This window comes from Ostrea edulis, chromosome 7 (assembly GCF_947568905.1).
Source record: "Ostrea edulis chromosome 7, xbOstEdul1.1, whole genome shotgun sequence".
Classification (NCBI taxonomy): domain Eukaryota; kingdom Metazoa; phylum Mollusca; class Bivalvia; order Ostreida; family Ostreidae; genus Ostrea; species Ostrea edulis.
Genome location: NC_079170.1, coordinates 77,150,840 through 77,165,702, shown reverse-complemented (window position 1 = coordinate 77,165,702; position 14,863 = coordinate 77,150,840). Strand labels below are relative to the sequence as shown.

At 35.4% G+C, this 14,863-nt stretch overlaps 1 protein-coding gene across 1 annotated transcript; it reads left to right on the top strand.

Annotated features, from left to right (window-relative positions):
• Nucleotides 1-1,971: 1,971 nt before the first annotated feature.
• Nucleotides 1,972-14,863, top strand: LOC125657249 (uncharacterized). The gene is made up of 7 exons (XM_048887937.2): nucleotides 1,972-2,660; nucleotides 7,300-7,462; nucleotides 7,872-8,020; nucleotides 11,920-12,049; nucleotides 12,276-12,462; nucleotides 13,916-14,493; nucleotides 14,614-14,863. Exons 1-6 carry the CDS (start codon nucleotides 2,492-2,494, stop codon nucleotides 14,090-14,092), a joined length of 975 nt encoding a protein of 324 aa, XP_048743894.1. The 5' UTR covers nucleotides 1,972-2,491; the 3' UTR covers nucleotides 14,093-14,493; nucleotides 14,614-14,863.

Genomic DNA, 14,863 nt, shown 5'->3' with positions numbered 1-14,863 from the left:
TTATAATGTGCTGAGTAAAATCACCGCAACAAAAGAATATTTAGAATATCTAGATAATCTATATTCCCCCCACCATTTTTATTTGGGACATGGAAATTCATATTAATCCATGCAACACCACGTTGGAAATCAAGATTTTTAAAAAAAAAGGTGGAACCATATGATAGCAAGCCTTTTAAAATCAAAATGCTTGAGAGCTGTAAAATCCCGTTATCAATCCTGTTTTCTAAATCTTATAAAAGTTGTTTTCCTTCATAGTCATGTAATACATAAAAATGTTCAACTATAAAACGTCTTTTCTCTCCTCACTGATAACGAGACTTATCACACTTTACTGGGGTTTCTTGTCTCAACACCAATGCTATAGTCTACAGTGTACAACAGCGAGGCGGATCACTTGTTCTCCAGCTACTATATATATCGTTTTCTTCCGTAGTAATGCTCAGTTTAATGTCAATCGTACGATCAGCTTATTGATCAATTCCAATGAAGCGATTATGTAAACGGCGATGATGCAATCCTGCGATGCGGATCGCACGATGACGACTGATGCGATGAAACAGGGGAATGTCAGGCATTCGTGCTATAGTTATCGCACTATCCGGTCCATGCTTCACACGACAGTATGATTACGAATAGCTTGGTATCTATTTCATTTAAACGATAAAATCTTTCTTCGTTGTTTCATCGGGTGATGAAGGTAGTTACAATGTAGCATTGCAGAAAAAAAATTCATAACCCGCGTAGTTATGTAATGTTTTCTGTAGGATTGTTATCTTCATCACCCGATGAAACAACAAAGAAAGACATTTTATTGTTTATATTTATGTTTTATGTACTATTTAAAAATATAAACTAGAATTAAGATATGAAATATCATATGGATGACCCATTTGTTACATTAAATGGAACAGCCAATGCACCCTTTGACCTTGATGACGCTCCATATTTGGTCATGATTTTATTCACATGCGATACTAGAAAACCGGATCAAACTAGTTTGTAACAAACATGAATTTATTGCTTGATGAAAGCAACGTCAATTTCAAAAGAAGTATAAGCAGCTTGAGCATTACTGAAGAGACGATATTTGTCGAAATGCGCATCTGGTGCATCAACATTGGTACCGTATACGTTTTACATCAATGAATGTAAATATTTTAAAGCCTTTTAAAAAGTAGCGTGTTACCCACGAGCGATGACGTGATTTAGATGACGCCAGTAAGCGACGACGATAGTGGAATGACACGATAAATCGGAAACTGCACTGTCGCCATTACATAGTCTTATCACCGTCATCCTATTCATCGCTTCGTTCTCCGACATCGTTTCTTTGCACGATCTTCGTCTCGCCATGTATAGTCGACGGGAATGTCGCTCTTTCGAGTTAAGATTTTTCTTTAGATTATTTCATGGCAGTACTAAGTAATATTTTGTGCTTGATTCAAGCGAGCGTAGTCCACAAATACTCTCTATCTTCTATGTCCGACGTAGACACTTGTAGGTTTTTCCTGCCCCCTTAAACATTAAAATCTGCAAAACTGCAAAATTTACATTTAAGTATGGTGTTGATTTACGTAGCAGAAAGATAATTGAATCATTATAAGCTTTAAGGTTTATTCATTCATTGAAAATTTCAACAGTAGCGTGCAATACCTCTTAAGATTTTAAATAAACCTCTTACCATTTTCCTTTCATGCATGCATGTGACGTACATCACAAACATCCAGGCTCTTAGGCAGCTTCACGTTTGGTAAGAGGGGTCAATAAATATCACCCCGACCTGTCGTACCCCAACCCTATTCTGCATGTGTACAACCTTCTAGAAATCGTCTTCGAAACATAAAAACAGCTTTTTCAAGATTAATTAATTAAAATGTAATAACGGTCTTTTGAAGCGGGTTTGAATAATAAAATACACCAAGCGAATTTCGTCTCGCATCATTGAAAAAATAATTTTAAGTAGGCATGAGTTTTATTTCAATGGTAATTATTTCAATGATAAGATTTAGCCAACAAACATTTCTAGATAATTTTACTATAACGTAAGCGATTGAAAAGACGGGCTTGTATTTCTCGCGAATATTCATTTTCTTTATTTTGGTATTGACAAAAGATATGAATACATGTTATTCTTCTTAATTCAACTTATTGATTTATATACTGCATATGGATACATAGGAATAACCTTTCTTTGTTTCTTTTCTTTTCAACAAATTATTTTTCTTTGTGATTTTTTTTTTGGTATGTTTACGCTTGGTGATTTACAATGACTGTCTAGGAAAAAGAGATATGTATTGAATGCGTACTAATCGTAGCTCCAGATGTATAAACATCGCGGCTACACGAAATGTTTAAGATACTTCGGCAAAATGAGACAGGAGAAAGATTTCGGAAATTCGTGATGTAGCGGGGCTTATCATCCACCCTTTTTTTCAGCTGATGAACTATGGCCGCCAGACCGCAATAAATGTCTCGATTTTGATGCGAGATGACCACGCGCGCCACAGTCGTCTGCTTCATTCTTCCCCCGCCAAAGCTAGATGTGCACTTCTACAAACTATGCAAAATGCAAAATAAAGCGGAGCCTTATTCATCAGTTTCCGAGAGAGCAGGATATTTCATGTTTGTTCTGTTGCTTCAGTTGTTAATTTTTTCAGGTAAGTACTTATCGTAATGAACACCTGTTTTAAGTATCAACATTTCTTCTTCTTGCAATATAATACATGCCATTCATGTTAGTATCAATACTACATGTAACTTAGCACTGAGATGCTTCTAAAATTTAACAAATGATAAAAATAGTCAATATGTGTGGGGGGAAAAAATCAGAAAAACCTAAATAAAATGCAAATTAATGAATATATGATTTATGACATTGATAATGAAAACTTTACCTCCCTGTACATAGCGACTATTTCATTCAGCTATCTGGATTTGTTCAGTGTGATGGTTTACGTATCATTTGAGATATGTTGAATATAAGGTGATCCACTAGAAGTGACATGCCCCATAACCTTATTGATATATATGTTGATAGGTATCAAGAGACTCCGTTTTATTCACATGAGATTAGCATGCCCTATTGTATTTTCTAAAATGAAATTTATTATTTAAATTTACACTTTTCTTTTCTTCTGTTGGAATTTCCAGCCGTTAAAATTGTCGTGCTATAATTATTAAGATTCCTGAGGAAATTGCCTATCATTTGTATTGGAAAATATATCGAAGAAAAAAAAACCCCATCCAGAATAGTAATAGTTACTGATCTTATATTAATTGCTTCTAGAAATTCATTATACTTAGAAACAAACTGGGAACCTTGAAAGTTAGAAGAAATAGAGCTAAGCTTGTAACAGTGTATAATATATACAATAATTTAGTTCCCGTGTATCTACAGAATATTGCACCTGATATTAGAAGCGCAGTTTCTTTGATATTTCACTCGATTTTCTTCAAATTCTTCATTACGAAAAGGAAAGTTGGGTATAATTCATCAAATCTTTTATTCTTGATGCTGTCGGAAATTGGAATACTCTTATAGTGTTCATACAGGGGAAGCAACTTCTATGAAAACTTTTATGAAATATCTTCTAAACAATGTTGTAAAACCACTAAGATACTTTCATATGGGAAAACGTTTTTCAATGTAATTCACACAAGGTTGAGCCATAATTGCATTTCAAATTTTGACTTATTTCGCTGTAACCTAATAGATAATCCAAACTGTTTGTGTGGACTAATAGATGATGCTTACCATTTATTTTGTGTCAAAAATATATTGCAGCAAGTCCCTGTTTAATGAACAAACTACTGTCATTCAATGATATCTAATTTAGAGATGTGCATCTAATGCTATGGGGGGGGGGGGGGGGGTGAATTTCTTTCTGATGTACACAATTTAGAACTTTTCAAGGCTATTCAATCTTTTCTACATGATTGTGACCGTTTTTCTAGAGAAAAAAAAAATTGATTATGGACGTTTTAACTATGATTTAGAAATGATACTACCTGTACGCTCTATAAACACAAATAATCCCCACGTATTGTATTTTTTGTATCCGTTGTAGATTGCTAATTATCAACTCTTAATGTATGGTGATTTTATAAGTCATTGTAATGGGAGAGGGCTATCTAAGGTTTGGAACTCGTGCCTCATCCTTTTGATATTTTTGTCGAAAAATATATACACATGTATGATTCAAATCAATTCAATTCAGACCATCGATGCGAAATGACTTTTGTATGAAATATTGAAATGATTCCAACCTGTCCAGTCGATCCGAGTTGAATCGTTGCTTGTTCAGCTTACATATTATAATAGCACGAAAACCCAGCAATATTTTACTTTCTTAAAAGTGTCGGATCAAAAAAGATACAAGGCCAATAAAAGATTTATAGAAGCGCTGGAAATTAAAGCCATGACACTGTCAATTATTTGCATCTCACCACGCAACCCGCGTCTTTATTAAGAGACGTACATAATGTATATTACATAAACAAATATCACATACATGTACATGTACTACACACTACGAAAAAAAAAAAAAAAACTCGACAAATATTGATATTCTACATCGTTACTAATAAACTAATTTATTTCTTAGATTAGTATCATTTTTATTAACGATATAGATTATTGATATTTGTTGTTTTATTCGTGATATACATTCATGTATGTCTCTTGATAATGACGCGGGCTGCGTCGGGAATTTGAGGTTTAAATAACAAACAATACCATGGGCTTTTCCGTCTCTCTCTCTCTCTTTGGTTTGGAGTTTGACAAATTCTGTGAGAAAGAGAGAAGAGAGAAACAGAGTTAATGTATCCATTAAATTTGTTTTCTTTCTTAAGATGGGTAACTGGACGTTTGACCGAATGTCCGCTAGATTCGGTTACTTTCCTGACTATAAAGTTTACGTAGATATTACTCTTTTTGAACCCTGTTAATGGTTTGTTTGTATTATAGAACCATTACATCTGTTTTTCTCGCGGACATGCTTTTTCTTCATGCATGCGTGTTTTCCGCGGTGTTTACTAACAAATGTCGCCGGGAAGTTGTCGATTTTCATAATTAATATCCAACTCCTGTCGTGATGGCATATACACAACGTATCGTCCAAGCATCTGTTTTCTGGATTTAAAAGCCGATTTCTCCGAGATAGAAAAGGTTACAATGGTTTAAATGTCGGCAGAATAACATCACCAACTTTTTTGTCATAACATTGAAATTCTCCTCTCAGCTATCGACAAAATAGAAACAGGATGGATGATGAACATGTGTTAAGCGAGAAAGTGATAAAGATGAATGTTGACGCTATGCTATCCTCTAATCTTTCCTAATGATTGCGATAACTTGGGGGATGGATCAATCGTAGCTTGATTTATGTCCGCCGTTTTCTTCTGACAAAAAACACGACATTTTGCAAATTGTTGCCTCCGATTTGATCTGGAAAAACTATTTTAATAGTTATGTAGGTATTCTCCGAACTGACAGGAAATAAAATCTAAAGTGATGAACTATTTAAAAATAGACTACAAGTATGTGATTGAAATTATCTTAGTAGCGCAATCATAAAAAGACTCGCAAAATGATTGTTTTTGAGAAAAGAAAAAAGAACAGAATTATTTGTCTTTTTAAACAAAAAAAAAAAAAAAAAAAAAACAAAAAAAAAAAAAAAAAAAAGGAGGAGGAGGGGGGGGGGGGGTAACTAACTTCAGCTAGACTAGCAAATTGACATGATATATCGAGGAATTCCGGTTTCTGAGTTTCATTAGAACCCACAGTGGGTTGTTTATTTTCCGTACCGTGTTTATTGCCTACGAGAGCGCACCTGCTAATTAAGATAATAATAGCATCTTTATAGGGCTATTATTTCTGTTAACAAGATTCTCTTTCTCCCCCCGTCTCTGTGCCTTACGACGGAAAATTTTCAATTTGCATCAAATCAGGATATTTTTAAATTTCAAAATCTTAAAGTTGTTTTCTCTCTCTCTCTCTCTCTCTCTCTCTCTCTCTCTCTCTCTCATTGGATGCGAGTTAAAACATTATTTTTTGTAAACTCACAGAGGAAAAAACAAAACAAAAATACTTTGAAGGGAATGAAGTTTTAAGATGATCTATTATTGCATTCATCCTGGTGCAAATGCAGATTATAGTAAAGTAGTATGCATGTATGTGCCTACACTAAAGCATAAAGTTTCATACTACAGTTGGTGTTATGTGTAACATATATTGCATACCCTATGCAATTAATTTGAACCACCACTCTGCTTTAAAAATTACCAATTCTAGCCGCATGTCCATAATACTTAATTTTTGTAAAATAAGAAATGTGGTCCCATCCTGCCTTTTGTTTTTTCCTCTATATTTCATTTTCTTTATTTGGTTTCTAAAATTTAAATGATTAACACCTCGCTTAAATTTTAATGGTGGATCTCCTCTTTTGTATGTGTTTCAGATCACATAACCCTTGCATCATGAAATTACCAGATTGAAAGTTTCTCACATTCCTTGTAACAAAAAATTACTATATCGAAAGTTTCTTCATTAAGTAGAAATATTTCAATAGTTAAAACTTTAACGTGTTCTTGTTAATTCCATAACTTGTAAGGACTACGTATAATTTTAAGCGGGGTGGGGTTCAAATAATATTATTGACCAGGGCATGTCATAACGTCTCCCATCTCAGTTTTAACGCTGAATATAAACCTTTAATAATGATTTTATTGAAACAGAAAATAAGTTGAATATTAAACATCTGATCTATTTCGGAAATTCGCCGTCGATACAAGACTTAATTTGATCGAAGCCGACATTGGCATTAATATAGGATTGAGAAATTCCAGAGAAGGGACATGGTTCGAGACTGTTCCGAGTGATTCGCTGTCTGAGACGAGGCTGTTCCGAGTGATTCGCCGTCTGAGACGAGGCTGTTCCGAGTTTGTGACATCGAATCGTGAACCCGGTGTGAATGATAATGAGAACGATCTGCTTTATTTCAATGTATTGCACAGCTTCATGAATTCTATCAGGAGTCGACTATCCTTGAACATCTAAATTTAAATGTAAATACTAATAAGAAATTTAAAAATAACATTCTAGGAACGATCTTGAGCCCACGGTGAAATGGATGTTAGGACGATATGCTCTCCCGCCAAAATGTTGGTGAATCCCACATACACATGTACATTGTATACCCATGACAATCTTGTAAAAGGGATTGTGAAATCTTCAATCTGAGAGTTACCGCCCCTGTCAGATGGGCGTCTAACTGCATAACTTTTGATATTCTTAAGGTACCACTGCTGAAGGTGACGTATTTCCTGATTGTCCTAGCCCTGTTCAGAAGTACGCATTCCAATGCTTTACCAGCTACAACACCCAGATGTTAAACATGATCAAAAGTAGTGCTACGCTGTTCTCAGGGGTGGATGTAGAAATTTTGCGGGCGTTCTGCAGGTAATGTCTAACGAACAGTTTTTTATTCTCCTTTTTATATCTTCCACGGGGATTTTCGCATGTGAGAAAAATATCATATTCGAAAACTTGAATTTGAACAATGCATATATTTAATGGGTTTCCATGTATATAGGGATATGATTTAAGGAAGAAGTTTTTGATTGAGAATTTCTGTAGAGGGGTTACATGTATATAGGGATACGATTTAAGGAAGAAGTTCTTGATTGAGAATTTCTGTAGTGGAGTTACATGAACGACACATATATCCAGTCTCTCACCACAACAGTACAGCGCAACCAATCAAAAGGAAAATAAATCAAAATGAATAAACAAACTGTTTCTCAAACTTGATATTAGAATTTTCTGGATCAGATAACATTGAGAAGTTTTCGAATGACTTATCTTTCAGTTCTTACAATCAAGCCATGGATTGTATAGAAAATATGAAGAGACTCTGTCCCGTCTCTCTTCACCGAAAAATTGAGGTGACCCAGATGAATTTGGAAGGCGCCAAACCAGAGCTATCTGCCTTGTGCAATGATGACAACATTTATGAACGTAAGCCGCTAATTTGTCACGAGGTACCATTTCCCCCGCGTTTTATGGGACGGAGTGCATATGTTGCTTGTGATGCAGCCTCCGGTTGACCTTGGGTTTTATCTGTACCGGTTCTAAAATCCTCATTATTTTACAATTAAGGTGGCTAGAACGATGATAGCAAGCACTGCACATTGAAATAAAACAAGTTTGAGAATTATTCAATTCCTGTTTCTGATGGTTAAGATCAGTACTTAGGGTTAATTAATGAGGTGTAATGACCATGTCTGCAAGGACCGATGATTTCTTCTTAGAGAGAGAGAGAGAGAGAGAGAGAGAGAGAGAGAGAGATATTCAATGCAAACACGCGCACTTTATTTTTTTATTTAAAATTTTATTTAGTTATTTTTTTTTTTATTTTTTTTTTTATTTTTTTTTTTATGTGTTTATGTATTTGTTTGTTTGCTTTTGGTTTTGTTTTGTATTTGCTTCGGGGGGGGGGGGGGTATTTTTATATACATAATTTCTTTCATTTTAAAAACTTTTTTGTTGTTGTTTAATGGTGATTTTGTAATTGTTTTTATTATTTTTTTTTCCTTTGCTTGCTTTTGGTTGAATTCATTTTTTTTTCGTAGTGTTAAATTGTCAAGTAAACGTGCTATCATAAACTCTCAGAAAGAAAAAAAAAAGAGGTGTAAATGTGGATTGGATGTTTCCACAACTAATAAGTAATAGAATTGAGGGAAATAACCCCAATTAGCATTATGAAGTATTTCAAAACGAAGCAAGTATTTCTCGTTTTATAAAGATATCATAGATACTATATCAACACACAATAGTTTAGCAAATTATGGCTGACACAGACGGAGCATCACCACCACATCATGGTGTTCCTCAGACCTGTAGGAAACAAGAAGGCGCGTGTCTCACTATGGCATGTCAAACGTTGCAATATTTGATCTTTTCCATTTGTGTTGTATAATTTTCCATTTGTATTCTATATTTTCCATCTGCATTGTATAATTTTTCATTTGCATTCTATAATTTCCATTTGCATTGTCAATTTTTAAAATTTGTATTCTATATTTTCTATTCATATTGTATAATTTACCATTTGTATTCTATATTTTCCATATGTATTATATGATTTTTTTTCGTTTGCATTGTATAATTTCCATTTGCATTGCAAACATTTTCATTTGTATTGTATCCCAGGGATTGTTTATTTTGATTTGTTACGAAGGATTTCATTCGTGTAGGTCCCACTTATATTTAGCCGTCACCAACTGTAGATGACGTACCACAAATAGACTTACTATGCTCATCGCACAGTGGCGTAGCAGTGGGGGTTCTTTAACATGCCGACATCAGTCGCAACACGGGGTGTGCTATTAAGGTCACATTATCGGTGATTCTCATGCAGCCATGACACGAGTAGAACTCGAATATCCGACCTCACGGTTACGTACCAAAGGGTATATCACTGAACTACCGCGACCGGTTCCATATAGGACTAGTTGAACATACATATAATATGTAGCTAGCAATGAGGAATATTGCGCCAGGTGACCCCCCCCCCTCCCTTCACAAATATGATATTTTGTTTATTTTGTATAGAAATGTCGAAAAAAAAACCATGAATGTACCTTTTATTTTGTCAAAACGCACTTGTTTCAGAGGACTTCAGCCGCCCCCTCCCCCACCTAGGCTTTGCCTTGGACTCACTAGGGATCTTAAGACAGTCCCCAGACATCCAGCAGTTTACTGCATCCTTTCGTTCAGAATTATCTAGATCAGCCAGGGACTAGTTTGAATGATCATAATGGGCGCATAAAAGCAATTAATTGGGGGGTGGGAGGTGTCACTTCATTGCATTTAGCAAATACGGTACATTCCTGCGAAACGTGGCTCCTGAACTTGACTTCTTCAACATCTCGCGCATTACTGAATTCGATAAACGATAACTCAAGATTAATTAATTCAATGAATAGTTGAAACAAAAGAAACTCGATGTTAAACTCAAGGGTCCAAGTCCCCTGAATCTACTGAATTCGGACTAAATAAAATGTGCATGCTTTTCTGGACAGTTCTATAAAAATAGATCATGTTGGAGGGGGTGGGATGGGGGTTGGATTCACCATTGTTAACTACGTATTTTTAAAAATAACTATTCCTGCATGGACCTGGTTGCGGTAGCTCGGTGATATATCGCTTGGTTTGTGGGCGGGAGGTTGTGAGTTCGAGCCCCGCTCCTGCCATTGCCGCATCAAACCTAAGACATAAACATAAGTAGTGATTGCTCCTTTGCCAAACACTCGGCATTTAAAAGTGAGAATCACGGGTCTTTCCGATATGACCTAAAACCAGATATCCTGTGTTGCGGCAGATGTTGGCACGTTAAAGAACCCTCATTGCTACGTCTACATCAGTAAACAATTCTCAAAGCAACGTTAACTAATCAAATCCATCGTAACAAATCAAAATAAACAATCCCTGGGATACAATACAAATGAAAAATTATACAATACAATTGAAAAATATAGAATACAAATGAAAAAGTATACAATACAAATGGAAATTATACAATACAAATGAAAATTATACAATACAAATGAAAATTTATGCAATGCAAATGGAAAAAATATAGAATGCAAATGGAAATTTATACAATACAAATAGAAAACATAGAATACAAATGGAAAAATATACAATACAAATGGAAAATGTAGAATACAAATGCAAAATTATTAAATACAAATGAAAAAGATCAAATATTGCAACGCTTGACATGCCATAGTCTCACCTTGTTCAAACAGGCTCTTGTCAAACTCTTTGAATTTAATGACATACATTTAAATATTATTGATATTCACCCGTACGTATTAGTCCATACATTTCTATATGACTCGTGTAAGTTTAATGAATCATACATACATGTAGGTACCACATTTACGTGCAAGGTGTGCGGATTTTCCTACCTGTTATAATTCTTATAACATCTTTTACATGTAATTTACATCGATTACGCGTAGAGAGAATCTTGTAAGTTACATTGTAAGATCTCGGAATTGATTGGATCGATTTGAATACATTCAGACCGACGACTGAATGACGTAGCAATGATAGCTACGCGTATGTAAAGCAATGGCTATGATATCCGTGGCAATAGTGGAACAGGTCCCGTGTAGCAAATTAGCAATGGATTAATATGTGTAGCAATGATGATAGAATAGGCGTATGTAGCATATATTGAATAGACGTACATAGCATATATTGAATAGGCGTAATAAGAACTGAATATGCGTAACAAGGAATAGGCGTAATATTCAATAGGCGGATCAACGAATACATGAGTTACAATGAACGTAAAATGAAATAATTCATTTTCTACATTTATTACTTTTTACCGAAAGTCATGTAAAAATCAAGAGAGGAGTCAAAGTATAATCGCACCATAGAAATACTTCACATGAAATACAGAGTATTATATGACCGTTATTTACACACTAAATTTTGACTACAGATTACTCCGTTTATCTGATCAAGATGTACGGCTCACGGCGGTTGTTACCGGTCAACAGGGGGTGCTTACTCCTCCTAGGTACTGATATGTCCAGGGGTCCGTGTTTTCTCTGCTTTTGGTCAGATAAAAAATATTTTATCGATACAATCAAAAGGATGAAAATTAAATTCAATATCGTACAGGTTCCTCGCCGATCTTTATTGTTAGAGCATGATACACGGTTTACGAATTTCTAACCCCAAAAACAATCAATTTCTCAGTAATATTTTTTTCCAAGAACACGCAAGGATTAAAGTTGTTTGCAGAACGAAAATGCATGTACATGTATGTCACATGATCCAAAATTAATTTTCATTGAATGAATTATGTTCGTCATCGTATACCCTTTTGTTGCTAGGTTACGCTCGTCACATGACTTGTTTTCGAGAGTATGGAGCATATTCAGAAAGATGCTTTGAGAAGGAGATGAATTCCACGATTCGCCTAATGCAGTGGATCAGCGAGGACGATTTCTATCAGCTTTGTAGGTAAGAACTAGAAAACAGAATGCCTGATTCATTGGTTGCTATTTAGACTTACAATGCTTGAGCACATCTTCATATTAGTAATTTGTAATTAGTGTATAAGTACATGTACATTTATTTTCATTTTGATAAGTGATAGTTTACTCTTAATTGCTAGTATATCTCAACACGTCCATGCGTCATAAACAATTTGAAATTTTCTTCTGACCATCTGTTTGTTTTTTCAAAGCGATCTCTCTAGGACTCTGGATTGCATTAAGTCCAAAATAGCCCGAACATGTGGACCGGAAGCTGTTCAGCTTGTACCCATTCTGGTGAAGCCCATGGTCCGGAAGAGCACGAAGTGTGACGTGTTATCTTCAATAATCTCCGAAGCCACCCCGCCCCTCCCTACACGGAGACGACCATACAGACAGGTGCTGGTGTTAATGTGTCATACCACAACACGTTTCTTAATTTCGGCAAATATTGCCACAGTGTTAAATTATCGACTGTAAAATAAGACATTATCAGCTATCCCGTATCTGTATGGATACCAAAGGTTGATATTTTTGGTCTCGTCCGAAGGATTCATATTGGAACTGTTCAATGTTATTACCCATTTTAAGTGTCGTTCATTTGATACCCCCCCCCCCCCCCCCCCGGAATCGAACGATTCCTAAACATTGGGCTAAGCGACCAATTTATTTGCTCAAGTCATTGACATTAAAGGGGCATGGACACGGTTTGAGCTTAAAATTTTCAAATTTTATTTTTCCATTTTTAATGTTTAAAATGCTTAACTAAGGTATTTCTAATGGTTAGTAAAAATTTGAATGTCAGTTCTCGAGGTGCATGGGGGATACAGAGCTCAGAATTCTTTGTTATGTAAACAAAGTTCGTGGTCTGTTTTTGTTTACATATCAGCTATATATACCAGTAAAAGTTCGTTTAAAGCAGATTTTTCAATTTACAAGTTAATTCTGAACATAATTCAATATTTTCTAGTGTTTAGCACATCTCATTTTGTTTTAAACATGCTATTTTCTATCAAGCAATCTATATGTAAATCTTCATGGCACGAACCTTGTTTACATAACAAAGAATTCTGAGTGCTGTATCTCACTTGTAGTTACATATAAGCATAGTAAACAATAAGAATGGAAAGATAAAATTTTCAGCTCAAACCTGTCAATGCCCCTTTAAATATTCGGAGAAAGACCTAGTAGTTAAAGGAGGTATAGCACCCCCGAGAAATCTGTTATGGGTTGAGCGTGAAGGATATGCACAATAATATTTTGAAATCGAAAAGTGTAAAATTTACCTGATTTAATTTAAATTTGCAGTTTTAGTAGAAAGTAATCAGAAAGGGAAAAAGCCCAGCTAGACGCGAATCCATGACCTACAGATCAGCAGAGGACACTGAACTATCCAGCTAGGCAATTAGATTCAGCAGGAATAATCAAGTATTGCTGATGTTAATATTGGCTTTCATTTTTCAAAAAGGAAGTCGTCCATTATGACGATGTAGTATTATAGACTGAGAAATGTACGTCTCATAAACACAAAATATCATTTTTTTTATGCTCTGTGTTATTTTTAACATGTTAAACTTTTCCTATACTCGGTGCTTACGCCTTTGAGCAGGGAGGGGGTCTTTATCGTGCCACACCTGCTGTGAAGCGGGCCTCGGTTTGTGCGGTCTCATCCAAAGGACCGCCCCGTTTCGTCGCCTCTTACGACAAGCAAAGAGTATTGAGGACCTATTCTAACCCGGATCCCCACGGGAATGCTGTCAATGTGATGATGAACAGTACAGCAACAATGACTGTTCTTAGAAAGATAGCAAATAACATGTCATCAAGAAACATGTCCTTTTTTTAATTATAGAAAACCAGTACACGTACACCAATTCCCGGACCCCTCGTCACATCGGACATGGATACATCAGATGACAGTCACGTGATTTACGCGGATTCATCCGGCATAACCCGTGCCCATCATCCCGATAGTTATACAACAACCATCTGCCTAATACTGTTGACATTAGGTTTCATCACAGATTAATTCAACCTGATCCGTTTCACGTAGAATGGAGAGTGCATGGCTCCCACGAAAGCTTTGAGAATTCCATAGGTACAGATAGTCAACAATTTGACGGGCGCCGTTCCACGACTCATTATCTTCCGAAACCCAGGATGAGAAACTGTTGTCTTCTTAGCAAATTATACGTTTTGTTATTCGTTATTTTACAATGAAACACAAACATATCTCCTCTGTATAATCAACGCGTGTTAATTGCATTCTGTGATACACAAATACATTCCAAACAACGTCTTACAACCTATAGATCTAATTAGTACACCATCACGCAGCGGGAAATACATACATATATTTTGTTGGAGAAAAAATGAACAATCAAGAATGGAATGCTCCTTCATCGGTGGGTGAAATTACCCTTAAGCAAGGTAGGGCAACAAAGTTCTGGGATTTTGTATCCAAAAGACTGGAAATAATTTTTTGCTGATATCTTTACATCAATACATAAACATATAATGATACATATATTGTTTCTCTTTTTCTTGCAGATTTGGTTATAGTAGAGAAACCTTTACACGTTTTGTTTGTATAAAACTAGAGACCCGAATGTGTTGTGATTTCCCTTATTGAACTACGATCCCGAACACAGGAAATGGTCAATCATATAACTTTTTACAATGAACATTGGGTAACAAAATGTTTTGTATTTCAATAATTAGAAACAATATTTTACTGTTGTGGAGAGAATATGGATTAGTAAGCGCATATCTTCATTAAAGAGAGGTATATTGCTGCAAA